This window comes from Nasonia vitripennis, chromosome 3, assembly GCF_009193385.2.
Source record: "Nasonia vitripennis strain AsymCx chromosome 3, Nvit_psr_1.1, whole genome shotgun sequence".
Lineage (NCBI taxonomy): Eukaryota > Metazoa > Arthropoda > Insecta > Hymenoptera > Pteromalidae > Nasonia > Nasonia vitripennis.
Window position 1 is genome coordinate 2,789,845 of NC_045759.1, and position 19,220 is coordinate 2,809,064.

Here is a 19,220-nt window from a genome sequence, read left to right on the forward strand (position 1 = left end):
CCCTTTTTTCTCGAGCGCTCTCGCTCTCGGTGTGACACACGCGCGCCGCAGCTAGAGAGAGAGAGAGAGAGAGAGAGAGAGAGAGAGAGAGAGAGAGAGAGAGAGAGAGAGAGAGAGAGAGAGAGAGAGAGAGAGAGCGACAAGTGCTCGCGAGGCCGCTGGTGCGGTTTTATTAAGTTTTGCGCGCCGTTCTTTTTTTGCGCGCTTCGATCAGGTGTCGATTTTTTTTATTTAGAAATATAAACGCCGATGCTGTTGTTAGGAGAATAAGAGGATTATGGAGATTGTTTTACGTTGGTGTATTGAATGACTATTTTTATGGTGGTCCGCAGAGTTGAGGGATTTATTATAAATAGCAGATGAATCTACTTTTAAAATAATTAAATAATCATTTAGAATTTTGAATGAGCACTGATTTAAAGGCAGATATAGTAGGTTATATAAGTTTAGAAAAACAAAAACTAAAAAGAAAGTACGTTATCAGAGAAATTTCACCAGAATCAACTTTTAGAGAGTGGGTGACCTACCCGCCTGCACCTGTAACCGTCTATGTTCTCGCAAATAATTTTATTTATCACTTAGCCGAGCGGAGTCGGCGGCCACTCGACAAAAAACAGTCGTGATTGTGAAGCATGTGTATATATAGCCAATTCATAAATGTTCATTTTAATAGTTTGTAGCGCTGAGCGAAAGAAAAGAGCTTTGATTTAAGCTCTGACTAATCAAAAATGACCGCTAATGCAAAAGGTTACAAGAATTCTTAAAAAGGAGAAAAACCGTTTGAATCGTTGTTATTGCATATTTCTCGTAAAAAGGATCACATGCGGATAATTTTTTTACTTCTTAAAGCAGGGGCAGGGGGGGGGAGCTGTTGATTACACGATTGAGGGGAAGAAGAGTCTCCGCGAGCGGCTCATTCTCTGATGAAGGTGGAGAAGGGAGTAGTGTTTATTCGTCGCATCATCAGTCACGTGATCAATTTATGGATCGTCATTTTACGATCATGTGCTGTCATAAGGACGTACTTGATTTTTGGCGCGAAAGTTGAGAAACCCTTTCCTTTTTAGAGTCGTACACTAAGAAGTACTGACTCTTGTATTAAATAAGTAGATAAGTGCTAGTTTGATGAGATGAAACGTGAATTTTGATTTTTTATTTGTCCAATTTCTTTTGATGCATTTATAACTTTTATCTATTACTGAAATTTTTGAGGCATCAATCGATTTTTCAAGGATCAGCAAAATATTTTTTATCCTATAACTTACAAATGTTTATTCACACGGGCATCAATCTACTTATGCCAACTTATGGACAAAGTTGGCATAAGTAGATTGATGCCCGCTGTCATCCGACAACGCCCGTCTCTACTCTACCCGGATCTACTTTAATAAAAAAAATTCTATACAACTTCCGGATCATTCTCAATGTTCCGAAATTAATATACACGCCGTAAAAAAAAAAAACTCAAAAATCAACTCGTCTGACCGTACAGCCGACGGTCACCCTTGGAATCAGCAGCTATATCTGACCAACAAAATATATACACCGAAATCTCGCGCTATATATACGCGACACGCACATACAGCCGGGGTGGGGGGGGAGCCCCTCTCTCCAAAAACGGCGAGCAGCAGCAGTATCGTCGTCGCTTATAGCCGGCGGGCAGGCGGGGGGCAGCAGCCAGTATCTAACAGAGGGGCCGAGGGGAGCCGCCGCTGCCGCGCGAACAGCAAGTCGGCCGCCATGACACTGCCGTAGTCGTCGTTCTCTCTCCTTTTGTTTTTTCACTCTCCTCTCCTGCAGACCACATCATCGGCGTCCTCGGGACCAGCCGCTTGCGATACCAAAGAACGCCGAGCGCCAAGGAAGCACAAGGTGAGCCGTGCAGACTAGTTTCCTGGTCGAGGGGGGCGGCCGGCGTCCGAGCGCGCGTGTGTGCTGCCGCCTCCACGTGTGCGTGTTTGTGTGCGCGGTTCTCGAGAGAGTATATACCTAAGTAGTGTGTACATATATATATATATATATGCGGAGTTAGGAGAGTGATATATAGACCGGGGGGTGAGACGCGGGGCCTCTCCCCCGAGGATGAGTAGTAGAAGGAGAACGAATATGGCACCGGACACCACGTGAGTCTGATGCTCTTTCCCTTCCTCTCTCTCTCTCTCTCTCTCTCTCTCTCCCGCGGCTGCTTTGTTTTTCTTTCTGTTTCTTTCTCTCTCGCTCATATGCGAAGTTTCGGAGCAGCAGCCGCGATGTACATACATATATGCCCGCTGTTCTATAGGTGCACCTGATTTTCGAACGCCTACGCAGTGTATAGTCGTAGTTTTCGGCGCACACATGTGCGCTGCGACACATTCCCGCGCGTATCTATAGCTACAGATGTGACATTATACATCAGCAGCGAAGGAGACTATCATCAGTCGCGGCCGCCGCTATACGGGCGACCATCTTGCCCCTGTACTCGCGGAGAGTATACTTATATGTTTTGTGTATATGTGTATTACATTATATACGTCCGACGGCGAGCGCCTGCGAGTTTATTTCAAGCGCGGCGAGAAGAAAGGAGAGAGGAGCCCCCGCCGCCGTATAGGTATCCGTATAACACTACATATACCTTTATAATTCTCGCCTTGACGAGAGAGCAGCGCAGCAGCAGCAGTCGCGATCTCAATGCGTATGCTCTCTCTCTCTCTATCTCTCTCTCTGTCTCTGTCTCTCTTTCTCTCTGTTGCTTCTTTGCCGCCGAGTTGGTGCAATGCGCGCGCGGCGAGAGCTGTGCATACTCGAGCTTTGATTCGTCTTTTTTTTACGCTTTTTTTTCGGAAAGCTTCTCTCGCAGAGCGGTGGAATAGGTTAGGATGCGCTGCAGCAGTAGTGTGGAACGCGGATAGGTGTTTGTTTGTGATGCGGCTATATGCGAGGCTTTGTTGCCTGCGGCTCGCAACGATGAGTCATCTACGCGCCTCTCGGACGCGCTTTTTTGTTTTCTCTCTCCTCTCCCCGTTGTGTAAAAAAGTTTCGACTGATGCACGGATCGGCGTATTTTTCAAGTGAGTCGACAAGATTTGGATTTCGGAGTCTTGGTTTTGTTCCTGTATACTTGCGGACGTTGTTTTTTGACGATGAGGATGATTATATCGTGTGTACTTGGAAGTGTTTTGTCGGCAATTGTGGGACTCGATGCTGGGTAAAGTTTGGAATTTTTGATGACTGAAATAGACTGGATGAAAATTTCGATTCCAAAGGTTAACCTTGAAATATCTTCTCTGTGCATAATACATTCCCGATGGAAAAATAGATTTATGATATCTGTATTTACTTCTTCTACCCCTAAATATGGTCACTTGTTGACAGGTGATTCCGAATTATTTTGCAGGAGGTAGGATAGTGTGCTCAAATTTGTTGACGAATGCACTAGCAATTTTCCTGTGCTTATGCAATGATATTCCATACTTACTTGAATGTTCCCACTCTTATTATATTTTTTGTATTTATACTTTTTATCTAGTTGAATTACTATGAAACTCAGTGTGTTATTTGTTTTTTCAGGATCAAAAATGAAGAATATGGGAAGTACTTGATTGATGCTTTTAATTGAACAAAAATGAATACCGAGCAACATGCTCTGCCAGCGACTACGCAGGCACAACAAGAGGTAAGACTAAAGATTCATATTCTTCTTAGGCAAATTGCTTGCCAACCTACAAATGTGCATTTTAATATGTGTAAAATTTTCTACTGTAAACTTCTCTCCTTTTATGCAGTACTTACATAACATCTCTTTTGTATACCAATGATTTCATACATTATTTTCTTGCACTATAACTCTCTTTTTCTCTGCATTAGATTATGTATAGATATGTTAAGCTTTGCTTGTATTTTAAAACAAATAGTTTCTCAATATAGATTTCTAATAGTAGTTTAGAATGCATGCCTTATTAATTGTATTGGTATTTATACTTTGATAATCTGTAATGTAGAATCAAAAAATACAAGGCTTCTGATATTATAGAAAGCTAAGTATTAGATTAATACAGTTTTTTCAAAATATTTTTTTAATCAAAATTTTATTGATGTTTTAAATTAAATTTAAATAATCACAAAAAATGTCATATTAAATAATTCTATTTCCTATAATAAAAGACTCAGCGCATTTGTTGATTGGTCAAATTCTTACTGCATGCTGCTGCATGCCTAATTGATGTTGTAAAAATGTTTGGATGTGTATTGGTAGGAAGTAAGTGCAGGTCAGAGTGGTCGTTCCTCATATCAAGGTGGTCTGGCAACTCCAACAAGTCTTGGCAATGTAGGAAGTAATCCGCAATCATCCGCTGACCTGCGTGTAGGTACAGCTGTAGCGTTAGCGTCCTCAGTAGCTAAATACTGGGTCCTCACCAATCTCTTTCCAGGACCGATACCTCAGGTATCGGTCTACCACCACCCTCACCACAGAGTTGGTGCAGCAGGTGGTGAAGTCCAGACCACCAAAGACTCAGCAATTTTGTTGAACCAGGATATGACACTTACCTCTAGTATCCATCATCAAACGTCAACTGCACAACACCACCAGACAACAGTCAGTAGGAGTAGCCATCAAGGCTCCCTACAGACAACCATGCAGGTTTGTGAATATAGTTTGCATGGAAGGGTTTGGAATATTAGAAGTAAATTGTACTCATTTGGTTGTACCTTAAAATTGAAAAGCAATACTTACTTTGGGCTTAATTAAAAGAAAAGCATATACCTTGATTTCTGTGTGGTTGTTTTCTTTCTTACAAATTATTCTCCAAAACTATACAATTAATTCTATACATATGGTTATAATTGATCTGTTGCAGATATAAATGAAGGATTGTGTGTAAAAGTAGTCAAATATATTGCATGAATAGTAGACAATTTTACAAATAGGTTTACAGTACACTAAAGAATATTTATTCATTTCATTTCATAGGGAATGTCAAAAGGTTAAATTGATTAAAAAATTTTAATTTTTTTTCAGATTCCTGTCTCTCTACCAGGACTCAACCTTGATGGCAGCCACCTCCAAGCAAGTGTAAGCCATTTGCAAGCAGCTCATGCACAGATGCAACAGCAGTTACAATCCCAACAACAACAACAGCAAGCTCAATTACATCAGCAGCAGCAGCAGCAGCAACAACAACAAGTCCAGTCTCATCATCAAATACAGAGTCATCAGAATCCTCAAAATGCGGGACAAACTAATCAGAACTCATCAAGAGATGATAAAATTAAAGACGAATCGTCCGAGTGTTGCAACGACAACCAGGTACAATCCCACGCACAGCACCAGCAGGCACAGGAATTACAACAGACTCTAATGCATCAGCAGCAACATCAACAGCAGATCGGTGTCGGCATCGGCGCTGCTACGAACACTGATACTGCCAATCCTGGTGGAGTGGATAAATCGGAGAAGAAGGAAGAGATACGCCATTTAAATATGACTCAGTAAGAAATTCTTTCAGTTTCTCATCTAATTTAATTCTATCTTTAATTCTTAATTTACAAGGAGATTACTGAAATTTGTTTAATTGCAGGTTCCAAGTTCCCGATATAAAGACAGGTGGACACATGATGGACGTCCGAACAGCAGATGGATCGATTGTTAAAATCAGCGCCACGAGTGATCAAGATCTTGCTAAAACATTGGGTGTTGATATATCACAGTATATAAATAAGGTAATCTTTTTTTAATTAAAATTCATTTTCACGAGAAAAATTGATTGAATCGTAGTCTTAAATATACTATCTTCGCTGAACAGGGCGCCGTTAACGTCGAGGAACTAAACCAGATAAATCAACTACTGGCGTATCACGAAGTATTCGGCAAGCTTCAAAGTGAGATTGCGGCAGGCACGACTCTGATTGGCAGTACGGTGCCGACGCAAACAGTGACTACTATACAGAATGGTACACCGATTGTCCAACAGGTACAGCTTAATAAATTCGACGTAAAAACGAGCGATGGTGAAGCAACACCTGGACCCAGTGGGTCGCCGGCGTCTGTTGGCAGCCACGCCTGTGAGGTTTGTGGCAAGATCTTCCAATTTCGATACCAGTTGATCGTCCATCGTAGATACCATACGGAGAGAAAACCCTTCACTTGCCAGGTGAATGTCACAGTATTTTTCTTTGCGCCCTTACTAGCTTTTAATTCAGTTCATTATTTTGTATTTGCTTGTGGTATCTTTTGCTCTGATTTAAACGAAACATTTGCATTTAGGTTTGCGGTAAGGCATTTGCTACAGCGACCGATTTGACTCGTCACGGAAAGTGTCATTTGGGTGGTTCCATGTTCACTTGCGCGGTCTGCTTTCATGTGTTCGCTAATGCCCCATCACTAGAACGACACATGAAACGACATGCTACGGACAAACCATACAATTGCACAGTATGCGGCAAAAGCTTTGCCAGGAAAGAACACCTCGATAACCATACCAGGTGTCACACAGGAGAGACTCCATACAGGTTAGTAACATTCGATGCTTAGAGAATCATTTATTTTGAGGTACATTTCAGTCAATATGATTATTTGGTTTTTCAGGTGTCAGTACTGTGCAAAGACTTTTACACGCAAGGAGCACATGGTGAACCATGTTCGCAAGCATACCGGGGAGACACCGCATAGGTGCGACATTTGCAAAAAGTCTTTCACGCGTAAAGAGCACTTCATGAATCACGTGATGTGGCACACAGGCGAGACACCTCATCATTGTCAGGTCTGCGGAAAGAAGTACACCCGCAAAGAGCATCTGGCTAATCATATGCGCTCGCACACCAACGATACTCCTTTTCGTTGTGAGATTTGCGGTAAGTTAATTGGAACTAAATTTTAAAACAGTCATAAATTAAAAATACAGTTGCTTCAATGTCCCATGCCTCTGTTTTTGAAAAAAGAACGTAAATTATTAAGAAAATAACTGCACCAGCGTCTTGAGATACGTTCATTGTCTCGCATAAGGTCACTTGCTATCACCCCCCGACAACCGTACATAACCCGAAGGTATAGTCCACCATCTCGCGCGTTGGATGGGCAGTCAGAAATAAAATTTGCGCTGCGGGGGAATTGCTCGCCTCTTTTGCTCCTGCTGCTCTTACATTGTAAAAAAACAGTAGTAGAGCGATACAGCACTCCTCTTGCGCATTCCAGTACCCACACCCCGATCGCAACTCCTCTCCTACCCCCGCCCACACTGAAATGCATGCGAATCTCCGATCATTCCCCTTTTTACAGTTTCGTCGTATATTATTTAATTTCTTTTTTTCTGTTATGAACTTCTCGCGCCTTACCATAAACGGACGTATACTACTGACGTTAGAGTCCAAACCTGTCGCGTCTCTACTTCCCCGCCGCAGGGGTAAAGGTTTGAGTGGGAGGGATATCCTCCCGCGCAGCTCCTCTTTCTAGCGCGTTGCGATCGTCGAACTACCCGCGTATAGAGAACAGCCGCGACAGTCGGCACAGAGGTACGCATGTTTGACGCGACTCTTCGTTCCCTCGGCCTCGAGCAGCAACAGCGCGATGCCACCGTTGCCTGCTATCTTGTTAACCTGAGTGGTGTGTATATCTTTGCTAATAAGACAACCTCGCTATGGTATTATTTTTGTAATACTTTCAAAGCGTGATTTGATTAATATCGCGACGTATATTCACGGAAATAGCGACGCCTCGCCGAGGGTTTGACGCCTTCGCTCTCGCGATGTATAGGTATATACTCCCGGGTGTTAAATATATTGAGCTGAAAGAAAGCGAACTATTAGAAAGAGTAATCACGTGCGTTCATTAGTCTACTTTTAATTACAGGAAAAGGTTTTTTTAATTTAAAATTTATTCACCTTCTATTTATTTTTATAATTAATTTTACGAATTTAATTTGAAACAAATATGACTGAAATTATTAGTAAGAATTTTCTTTAGAATAATCACCGTTATTCATTGAAATTTTTCAGGCAAGTCATTTACTCGCAAGGAGCACTTCACGAATCACATAATGTGGCACACGGGCGAGACACCGCACCGTTGCGATTTCTGCTCTAAGACGTTCACCAGAAAGGAGCACCTGCTCAATCACGTCCGGCAGCACACGGGTGAGTCACCACACCGATGCGGCTTCTGCTCCAAATCGTTCACCAGAAAGGAACACCTTGTTAACCACATCCGCCAACACACAGGTGAGAGCGGTTGGCAGAGATGTTCACTTCGGCTAAACAAATTACCAACCACCTTGTCTACTCTCGACTCTATCTTCCTACTGTATTTGTCGCAAACTAATTTCATCCTTTACCATTCTCATCGCCGGCTCATTGTTTATGTTTAATTATGTATACCATTGCAGCATTATATTTGCTTACGTATTCATTACATTCGCTTCATGGAAATTCAATAATTTTATCGTTTAAAAATCTTTCATGCATATTTCTGACAATGATATGACTTTATAATTTAAGTTTGGATTTTTTGTCAATATTTTTCTTTCGTGGCGCGATTTATTTTCATTCATTAAATTACAGATAATCTATAAACTCTCAACCCCTTTTTAAAATTTGTCCTTTCTGTATTGTCCAATTTTAGATATCTTCCCTCGAGCATTGCTATTAACATCATTAGCAAATCACGATCTGCCTTATACACCGCTCTCATATATGCTTGGTTGTTCAATTACTTTTTTTTATTTTATTTTATTTTTTTTTTTTTGTTATTCGTATGCAGTTTCTTAATGTCGCCTAGCTAGTTCAGTCCTGATACATTTATCGAAAATTCAGAATCATAATTTTCCGAAATATACACAGACACGCTTCTACTCCTGGTTCATTTACTAACAAATACAATAAAAGTGAACATTGTTTATTGAATTTATTATATTAAATGCTTTTCGTCACTGTAATAATCAAATTATGGTTCTTATGACTGGATAGTCGAACATTAACAAACTGCTAATTCCTTATAAGATTTAAAATATTATTTTAAGGCTAGTCTGTGGTATCAACTCTCGTATGAACAAAGTAAGCGCTTCTTAAAGTTTTATAAAATTAATATAAGTAACTTCTTTAAAGTATTCAAACGTGGTAAATGCAGCCACAGACTTTCCTTGGATGCAATACACAAAGATGGCAAACCTTACTAAATTCTCAAAATTGTAGGGAATCTCTGTCGCTTTTTCCTTTTTTGAAAGAAAATTGTAAAAATTACCTTTAAAAAATATCATACTAATGCGAAAATAAGGTACTACGATTATAAAATAATACTAATACTTTAATGCACGTAGCTTACATTTGCTTTAAAATGAGAGAACTCAATGAAGTTCAACAGAATCAATCTGCCACTTGGTGCATTGCATAGGGCAAAACTCGCCTTGTGCAGGTGATGCCCCCATGCCTGTATGACGTAGGAAAAGGAAAAAGATAAATGCAGCCTAAGACGGAAAGCTCGTTTGCTTCCTTAGATTACCGTTTTAAAAAAAATGTCAAACGAGTTTTTCTAACGTCGAGTAAGCGTTTATCTTGCTTCTCGACGTAAGCAAATATTTAATATAAAAAAAAATAAAGAAAAAGAAAAAACCGGTATGTAAACGAAAAATGCAGGAGAGACGCCGTTCCGCTGCCAGTACTGTCCGAAAGCGTTCACGCGCAAGGACCACCTAGTGAACCACGTCAGGCAGCACACGGGTGAGTCACCGCACAAGTGCCAGTATTGCACGAAATCCTTCACGAGGAAGGAACATTTGACAAATCACGTGCGTCAACACACAGGCGAGTCGCCGCACCGCTGCCACTTCTGCTCAAAGTCTTTCACCCGCAAGGAGCATCTGACGAATCATGTCCGTATCCACACCGGCGAATCGCCGCACAGGTGTGAATTTTGTCAGCGGACATTCACCAGAAAGGAACATTTAAACAATCATCTTAGGCAGCACACCGGCGACTCGTCGCACTGCTGTAACGTCTGCAACAAACCATTCACGCGCAAGGTTGGTGTGCACATGCAGAGATAAGTGTTTGTTTTATCAGTCGTGGGTCTAATACAAAAATCGATGCATAGAGATTGCGATTATGCCCACGATTGATAAGACCAGTAGTTGATATATCAAAAAATCCGCCCTACAATCAATTGAATCGACAAACGTTTGAATTTCAGGAACACCTGATAAATCACATGCGCTGCCACACGGGCGAGCGTCCGTTTGTCTGTACGGAATGTGGCAAAAGTTTCCCGTTAAAAGGCAATTTACTTTTCCACATGCGCTCGCACAATAAGGGCAGTCAGGCGGAACGTCCCTTCCGGTGCGACCTCTGCCCCAAGGACTTTATGTGCAAGGGTCACCTGGTTTCTCACAGACGTTCCCATTCAGATGAACGGCCTCACAGTTGCCCGGACTGCGGCAAGACCTTCGTTGAAAAGGGCAACATGCTCCGGCATCTTCGCAAGCATGCGGCTGAAGGTCCACCTACGCAGGTCAGCAGTGCAGCATCGGCTCTGACAGTTAGTGCCGCGGCGGCGGCAGCAGCAGCGAGTAGCCCAGCCGCGTTGTCGGTAATACCATCGGCAGCGGCTGCGGCGGCAGCTGCAGTACTCGTAGGACATCCACTGGCTCCTCCACAACAAGCGCCGCCAGCTGGCGTTGGGATTCCTCAGCACACCGTCGTCGTACCCACACCACCTGGAGTACTCGCTTCGTACTGAGCGGATAATGCCAACTCTAAGCTACAACACATCGGGCTCTTCTACTAACAGGGAGGTTGACTCTATATTGTTCGTACTATGATTTTTAAATCATTGGTTGCGCTTCGTTGAGGTCAGATGACAATTTAATTCTTTCTTTGATAACTTTTGTTAAAATTTTATTAATGATTTTACGATAAATGAACGTGATCAGAATTTGATTCAACAATCTTCATTATTGGATTTTTATTTACGCCTTGATTATTTTTGAAATTCACTAAATGAGATGGAACTCTTGAGAATTTGAAGTTATAGCTAGCCAAAGTCTGTAGCCTTATCGTGCTACCAATGTACGCATGAAAGTGAGCGCACCTTTTTTGAGTTAAAAAAGGAAGAAAACAAAGATTCTAATAATGACCCTGATGACCTAGCATTAACGTCAACATACGTTCTATGCTTTCAGTGATAAAAAGGGTATGTGCGTCAATTTTCTTTTCAGCCGAAAAAAAGCGAACAAAGAACAAATTGTGCACATGTCGCACAGTATTCGCATCGACGTGACATGTAATATAAAAAACGTGATCTCTCCTGAAACCCAAAGTCATTTTTATCAGCAAAGCTCTTTAAAGCAGATTTGGGCATGACTAAAATTTAAAATTTTGTCATTAAAGCGAGCAACTAAAGCTCTGTTTTCTAGAACTTGGAAATTACCGTACTAATATTAATAATTGAAAATTTATATATTTTATTATGAAAATCTTTTTAAAAGAGCATAGAAAAATTATTTTCTAAAATTTATTTGTATTTATTTTAGATAAACAAAATTTATCTAAACTTTTGTTAATATAGTCATTAAAAATGATTAGCATTCAATCATGCATCTGCATAACTATTTATGCAATTCTGAATGACCCTGTCCTTCTTCAAAGAACCTTAGTGCATGATGAAAGTATAAAGTTTGAACTTAATATTCGAGTTTGAATATCAGTGCATGCAAAATAAACTCAAAAAAAAAAAATACATAAGAAATATCGATTCAAGAATAAAGAGTCACTGCTTAGAATACTTTTGCAGTATATTAGTACGCAAACTGGTGAATATGTAATTTAAAGTATGGTTCACGATCGCAACTAACAAGTCTCTTAGAATTTCTTACTTTATCAAGAGTCCACTTTTTTCATGTGATTTAAAACCAAAACTTGTAACCAAATTTACAGTTTCGCTTTGCATAACTTTAAATAGCTTCAACTATTTATAATAAAGTATTATTGAATCATGCATTGAAATAATTTCGCTCGCGTTCCTCCATTTATTAGTGAGTCTAGTGGGGACTACGTATGCCGGAAACAAAGAAAAAAATTTGAGCTAAGATTTTTTTTTGCCCAGTGAGTTTCCTTTTAAATCATAGTCACTCCTTATAAGAATAAGGAATTAAAAAAGAATGAATTCTTAAAGCTCGCCAATTAACTAAAATGAAGACAGATTATCTTTGCAGCTATCATATACTAGTTTGTATTTGTCACACATTCATGAATCGGCATTTAGAGTGGTGAATTTGTGTGTGCTCTTATAAAACAAAAAAAACAATGTTGTGGGAGAGAAAAATTAAATATATCGTATGGTATACGTGTAAAGATATATGCTAGATGAGAAAAGAAAGTTTAAAAGGTTCAAGAATAAAAATATTTTTCGTTTACCCAATTTTATACAAGCTCAAAGAGTGAGGATATAAAGAGTCGACGTGTAGATATATTATATGTATATTACTTAAGTACCAAATGTTAAAAAAATTTTATTTTAACTGAACATACTACATTTTTTTTATAAATTATCTTCGTTAGCCATTGCCGTTTATTTTTCCGAGTGCAATACGTCTGCGCAAGGTCGCTATTGTTAACAAAATTAATTATAGCGTCCAATTTGTGTTTGTGCGTTCGTAGCTACCATGATAGTCTTTTTTGTTTTATTACAGTGTATCGAGTTGCAGAAGTCATCTGTACGTTTACAATGTAACGCGAGATCCGTGAAACGAGCCTTTTTCCATCGTAACTAAATTTTTTATCTGTCCTTAGACGTGAAATTTTGGTATATAAAGTCAAATCTGAAGTACATTATAGTCGTTGATGTTACAATCTTCTATATTTATAACTTTTGATCAATTTTGTGAAGAAAATTACATAGTATAAAGCAGAATTTTTGAATATCCCATTGTATGATAGTGCAGTCATGCATTACAATGTAAAGCGATTGGTCGACGTTTTTCTATGCATTTTTTAAATAATTATATAATTTACCTATTCAAGAAGTATTTAGCGACAGGCCTGAAAAGTATAATGTATTCATAAAAATCTGCGTTAAATTGCAAGAAAAGGTTTAAATGTCTTTAATATTTTTATAAGTAAAAATAAAAAGTTATACAAACTTTTATAATAATTATAAAATTAATATAAAATAAGAAACATTTTATAGCTTAATACAATATCAAAGTTTTCACCACGAAAATGATTGATATATATATATATATATATATATATATATATATATATATATATCTTTGGACAAGTTAGAGGCATTGAACTCTCCGGATGACTTCTCATTTCGAACAGTATCATGAATAAACATTATTCGCAAGCTCAGCACCATGATTCTAGAGATCATTGTAAGGCCACGTATTTCATATGTAGCTCTAAGAAAGAATATAAAGATTATATGCGCAAGGCGCTCGACACTGTGGCTAAAAGTACACGTGTATGGCCGAAGATGCGAAAAAAAGAGATAATTAACATAATTGCAGTTGTTTCCCTCCTATGAACCCAAATATATAAACAAGAAAGCACGAGTCTCTGTGTCGAGCGAATAACTTAAGTATACAGTTATATTGTATATTACTAATTAATAACGAGAAAAGCAGATTTTATCACGATTACGATGTTTGCGAAGAATGGCCTACCTGCTCCTTTTATTCCCTTTCCCTAGAAGTCTAGATTCATATATTACAATGAATATTATTAAGTATCATCGATACAACCAGTTAGGTATAACGTACTATTTGACAAGAGGATGTGTAAAAAGTTGAAACGTTCGACTGAATAGTATGTCTTAACATTTAATTTATTAATAACTTAAACAAACTAATCAGTCGAATCCGTCAGCTGTATGTAAACAAAGACTATGCAAAGTTAAACGATTAACGGAAAAAGTGTGTTTTACGATGCGATTTATTGCTAAGAGCGAATGGCAGCGTACCTATCTTAAAAATAATTCGAGAAAGAAAGCCATATTACCTTTTACGTACTCTTACCACAGAGAACGGAAACCACACCGAAACAAATAGAAAAAAAGAGAGTTGAGGCGTGCACGAAACAGATGATTATATATGTATAATATATATAGAGCGGTATGGCTTATATACATTATGTGTATATACCGTATATAATACAGAAAGATCGCACAATTCGTCGGAAGCCGACGTCAGACTGAAATATTTTTTTTCCCTCTATGCAAATTATAAACTTCAAAAATCAATCATGAAAAAAAAAAATGAAAAAATAGTTATCGCATTGTTGATAGAATAAGCTTCGTTTATTATAGTCATACCGTCTGGAGTCGCGCTTTCGAAGAGTTGGTGAATTATAATATAAAGAAAAAAGATGTAATGAGAATATAATAGAGCTAATGTTTATATGGATTATTATGATTAAATAATATTATAATATGTTACAAGTGTAAAATTAAGAGTTTGTTTATGCTTTAAAGGATTTAGTTTTCTGCTTGTTCCGAAGGGAAAAAAACTTATAAGCTGTAAAAGGCAGTTAACGAAGTCGGATTCAAAATATAATTTGAGAACAGCTTTTTCTTCTGAGTCAAAGTGATCTCTTCACGTTTACTCATAAAATATTTTTATTTTAACGATTGACGAAAACTTTGCCTTTTTCGAACGCTAGGACTCAGAAAGAAAGAAGGTGATGGACAGAATTGGTTTTATGATTTAATTCTATAGATAGAACGGAAAGAAAATAAATATGTATAAAATTTTATTATGCACCATTGTAATATTCTGTATCCCAGTTGTGACACAATATACACTGGTGTTATGTTAAATGTGAGAATGTCGTGTTTTATTTTTCTTCCGATGTAATACCTTCCAGTGTCTTTTTGTATGAAAGGAATCGTTCTCAAGAGCCATTGATTAAAATGTAATTGAAAATGCATTGTAATTAGCTTATAATACAAGTAAAAAAAATAAATAAATGATAGAATTAATAATATATTTCTCGACTGAGTATTCACTATGAGAATTTTTATTAGAAAATTTATTAGTGTTATAAATATATATATATATACAAAACAATTCTTTTTTTTATAATTATGTCTTACAATTTCAGCTGACACAAAAAGAACAATTCGATAATTACAATGTTAGTATATATACAATAATTTTATTTGTTCATAACAACGACAAAATAATATAATATACCGTCAAAAAATTAGTAAAAAAATACGTATCTGATTGTTCTTTCAAAGAGTTCGCACCCGCGTGTATCGTATTTCATCAGCCTTATGCTTTCTCTTCTTGGTAAAAATATCTAGAAAATAGTTATAGATTTAAAAATTAATAAAAGTCTTCCTCTGCTGGTCCAGCAGATGACGTTTGATTCTTGATTTGCTCTTGGCTCAAATACATGTCGGCAATCTGTTGAGCAGACGTCGCGTCTTCAGAATTTTTGTCGTCCCTCACTCGAATAAACCTTGGAAATCTCAGCGATATACCTTTCTCTGGATCGACTATACCTTTAGCGGCTCCGTGTACGGGGGATAAAGATAAATCTGCACATTTGACTTCCCATACCAATTTTGGTTCGAACCAGTGATCCGGCTCGAGACTGGAATCGCATCGGTAGTAGGATTTTGCTTGATCAATGACGCATTCCTTGAGAGCTTCGGTATGCTTTGTCAGATCGTCCTCGCTGAAACCTGTACCAATTTTGCAGATACTCTGGTATTCTTCGTTTTCTTGGTCGTAGCAGGCCAGAAGAAAACCACCGTAAGTACCAGTTCGCTTTCCTTTTCCGATGTAACCACCGATTACCACGAGATCCAAAGTGTCTCCTACTCCTTCCAAATAGTCTTTCTTGAGCTTCAGCCAATTTCGTGACCTCTTGGCTATCTCGTAAGTCGCCTCCTTTTCCAAAGTCTTTATCATCAAACCCTCGCAATTGCCCTTTATAGATTCGTCGAGGAATTCTTGCACTTCGTCCATGGTCTGAACGTCTACGCTCTTTGCGAAACACCACTCGCCCTCTACCTCTTTAAAGTATTCTTTCAGCAATTCTCGGCGTTTCTTCAGCGGTTCTTCTACCAAAGCTGATCCGTTGAAGTAAAGAAGATCGAACATAAATACACATACTTGCACCTTGATGTCCGCCTCGTTCGCATCTTTACGTTTTCTGGTACTGAGAACCTGGAATGGCAGAATCTGCTTCTTTTCTTTATCCCAGGCGACCGCTTCACAATCCAACACACAACTCTTGACAGATTCGTGTCGCGTGTTTGAAATACGATTTATGATATCTGGATACTTGCTGGTATTATCTTCCTGATTTCTGCTGTATATTTTGACCGCTCCGTCTTCTTGAATGTGAATTTGAGCTCGTTCTCCGTCGTACTTGTATTCGCAAGTGAACTTCAAACCTTCGAATCGCGAGAGTACTTCCTGAATACCCTTTGTTGGATGAGCAAGCATAGGCTTGAGAGGGATTCCTGGCGTGAGTTTGCACTCATTAGGCAATTCTTTGATGCCTTTTTTCAAAATTACTGGAATGATTTTGTTGTAATTTGGACACTGACAGTAAGTAGTTTTAAGAATTAAAGCCACCTCGTCGTAGTTTTGCTTGAAAGATTCACTGGATATGCCTTTAGAAGCATTCAACACTTCGAATGGACGACTCTGTTCTGGAGGAGTCATTGCACAAGCCAGAGCTATGGCTTGCAAGACAGATTGCTCTGCTAGTCCTATTCTTAGTTTTCCAGCTAAGGACCTGATTAAATACCGAGCTTCCGAGTGACGACAAGCTACAAATAATGACTGTATTTTGTCAACTTTTTTCATCCCTGATGATGTTCCTGTAGTGGAAGCTATTTCTTTTAATTTAGCATAGACAGTATTTACAGTGAGTGGTGGGGGCTGGAACATCATTTTCTGATTTGATCGACTACCTTCTGCAATTACACCTGCAAAAAAGTTGAATTTGATTAATTTTGTAACATTTAATTTTATTTATCAACCAGAAAAAATATTTACCTAAATCACCAACTTTTTGTAGTTCACTTTTTATCTGAGCAAGTGTTCTACCAGTTGAGCTAGCTATAGCTTTCATTAAGTTTGTTTCAGCAATACCTAGTTCAAGTCCTTCATAAGCAGGAGCAAGTTGATTCAAACACAAGTAGATGCTAGCAAGAAGATCATCTGGGCTCAAAACAATTACAGAACGAAAATAATTTGACAATATTTCAATAATTTTCAATCTGGCACTTATATCTTCTATCAATTCAAAAGTTCTTGTTAGAGCCAAATATGGAACTTTTTGGCCTTCTTTCCAAAAAGCATCATTGATTGGATGATAAGATGATTTAGCAGGATTGTAGTCAAGACTTTCATTAGTTTGTTTGGCTTTTCCACCAAATATACTAGCTAACCCATTAGAACTAGGTTTCTTTGATGATGGAGAATCTTTTTTTTCTTCTTTTGCACTTGTCTTATCTTTTTCTTCTTTCACATCACTGTCTTTGCCGCTTTGTTTTTCTGGAGATTCGCTGCCATTCTTGGATCCATTTTCTTGCTTCTTTTGAGGCGGTGATTCTGATAATGTATTACTTGTCTTTTTAGGTTTCTTGGTAACTACTTCATCATCTTCATCCGATTCTTCTTTTTTTCCAGCAACTTTTGCTGATCTCTTGGACACAGGGGTCTTCTTTGAGGCTGGAGTTTTCCTTATGGAAGGAGATTTTTTGGTAGAATGAGACTTCTTAGATGTAGTAGATTTTTTAGGTATAGGAGATTTTTTGGCTTCTTTATTGCTTGTTGATACTTTAGGGGTTTCTTTGGATTCCTCTGTTATATTTGATTTTTCATTTTCATCTTCATCATTTTCTGATTTCTCTTCATCTTTAGATTTTTTGTCACTTTCCAATGCTTTTAAATTCTTAGATTCATTTTCACTTTCATCTTTCTCTTTATTCTTTGTTGACTTCTTTTTAGGTGTATCTTCATTATAAGCAAAGTTCTTCAACTTGGACATCGTAGATTCTTTTGACTCCTTGCTATTCTTCTTCTTCTCCTTCACTCGATCATCGTCGTCACTGTCTTTTTCATCTGAGGAAGCCTCATCTTTACTGGCCTTTTCCTCTGAAGAAGAATCGACTTCCGTAGTTTCTTCCTCATCTTCCTTCATCGCTTTTCCATTACTTTCTTCATCCTCCTCTTGCTCAGTATCATCGTCGACAATACTTTTATTTTTCTTTGATGCACTTGATTGTGTGGACTCCTTGCTACTCTTACCTTTCCCATTCGCAGCTTGCTTTTCCTCATCCGATGAAGTATCCGAATCAACGATATTCCTGAGCCTCCTCACAGCTTCAGATTCTGCTTTCTTGTTTTTACCTCTGGTGTTCCTTTCAGTGGGACCATCATCTTCTTCTGATGAAAACTCCTCAACCTCCTTGGTTGGTGGAGAATCTGACTCACTTTCGGAATTGCTTTCTTCCTGTTTCTTTTTACTTTTTTTCTGAGTACTTGCCTTTGTTTTTTTCTGAGCAAGAGATTGTTTACTATTAGCAGTAGATTTTCGACGTTTTACAGCTGGTTCCACCTTTTTATCGGTCCCTTTGGCAGCCGACTTTCGTGACGACGGTGACTTTTTAACTTCACTGCTCTTGTCCCTTTTACGCTTTCCATTGCTGATGTCAGTATTTTCCACTTTAGAATCACTTTTTTTAACGCTTTCTACTTCATCTTTATCAGATTTTGGATTTACTTTGCTGAAAAACGATGTAATGCTACGCTGCGACATTTTCGCGCCAATTCGATTTTACTTGGAGCACTTAGAGGTTAAGTTTTTACAATTTCGCGCTCACGCAGTTGCATTCGACCGCGCTTTCGACCTTCGATTTGGCGGAATGAGTCGGAGTTTTCCGAAGTTGACCGACGTTCAAATTATCACGATTGGTAAAAAATCGAAAGAAAATCAGATTAGATAATTGGAAAAAAGAATGAAAGTTACAATAAAAGGTTTGGAATAGTTCAGTCAATAAAAAACAATTTATTGAAAATAATTTAAATACACTTCAATATAGGCTTATTCCCTTTATTTCTTTTTTCGGAAAAAAATTGTAAGTTATAAAACAATGATAAAGTGATGTACAGTATAGATGTATATTTTTGTTTTAATAACAAAATCAGCAAATCAATATATAGGTACACAATTGTAATTTGTTTCTGGTAGCATACCCTTACGGGAAATACATGTTAAAAATCCTACAA

General features: G+C 38.3%; 2 protein-coding genes across 19 annotated transcripts; one reads left to right on the forward strand and one right to left on the reverse strand.

Annotated features, from left to right (window-relative positions):
- The first annotated feature begins 1,596 nt into the window (after window positions 1-1,596).
- On the forward strand, window positions 1,597-11,836 carry LOC100122975 (zinc finger protein 271). Of its 18 annotated transcripts, XM_031926812.2 has the most exons (12): window positions 1,682-1,872; window positions 3,550-3,655; window positions 4,235-4,621; window positions 5,000-5,469; window positions 5,559-5,700; window positions 5,784-6,131; window positions 6,245-6,489; window positions 6,566-6,831; window positions 7,972-8,109; window positions 9,604-9,687; window positions 9,772-9,989; window positions 10,157-11,836. In XM_031926812.2, the coding sequence occupies exons 2-12, from the start codon at window positions 3,605-3,607 to the stop codon at window positions 10,700-10,702; spliced, it is 2,895 nt and encodes a 964-aa protein (XP_031782672.1). In that variant the 5' UTR covers window positions 1,682-1,872; window positions 3,550-3,604; the 3' UTR covers window positions 10,703-11,836. The 18 variants fall into 18 exon arrangements, with proteins under 18 accessions (XP_008203991.1, XP_008204001.1, XP_031782672.1 ...); XM_008205769.4 differs by having other exon boundaries at window positions 1,597-1,872; window positions 7,972-8,193; window positions 9,604-9,989; window positions 10,157-11,264; XM_031926813.2 differs by lacking the exon at window positions 9,604-9,687.
- A 2,862-nt stretch (window positions 11,837-14,698) lies between these two features.
- LOC100122984 (DNA ligase 1) lies at window positions 14,699-19,039 on the reverse strand. The gene is made up of 2 exons (XM_001606541.6): window positions 16,983-19,039; window positions 14,699-16,912 (listed from the first exon to the last, which is right to left on the reverse strand). Exons 1-2 carry the CDS (start codon window positions 18,748-18,750, stop codon window positions 15,294-15,296), a joined length of 3,387 nt encoding a protein of 1,128 aa, XP_001606591.1. The 5' UTR covers window positions 18,751-19,039; the 3' UTR covers window positions 14,699-15,293.
- Window positions 19,040-19,220: the final 181 nt, after the last annotated feature.

Excerpts from the sequence above, each read along its gene's own strand:
- LOC100122975 (XM_008205769.4), top strand. The coding sequence starts at position 3,605 with ATGAATACCGAGCAACATGCTCTGCCAGCGACTACGCAGGCACAACAA. Across the intron at positions 5,701-5,783 it reads TATCACAGTATATAAATAAG|GGCGCCGTTAACGTCGAGGA; the intron begins GTAATCTTTTTT and ends TTCGCTGAACAG. Across the intron at positions 8,194-9,603 it reads CCACATCCGCCAACACACAG|GAGAGACGCCGTTCCGCTGC; the intron begins GTGAGAGCGGTT and ends CGAAAAATGCAG.
- LOC100122984 (XM_001606541.6), bottom strand. The coding sequence starts at position 18,750 with ATGTCGCAGCGTAGCATTACATCGTTTTTCAGCAAAGTAAATCCAAAA. Across the intron at positions 16,913-16,982 it reads ACAAAAAGTTGGTGATTTAG|GTGTAATTGCAGAAGGTAGT; the intron begins GTAAATATTTTT and ends ACTTTTTTGCAG.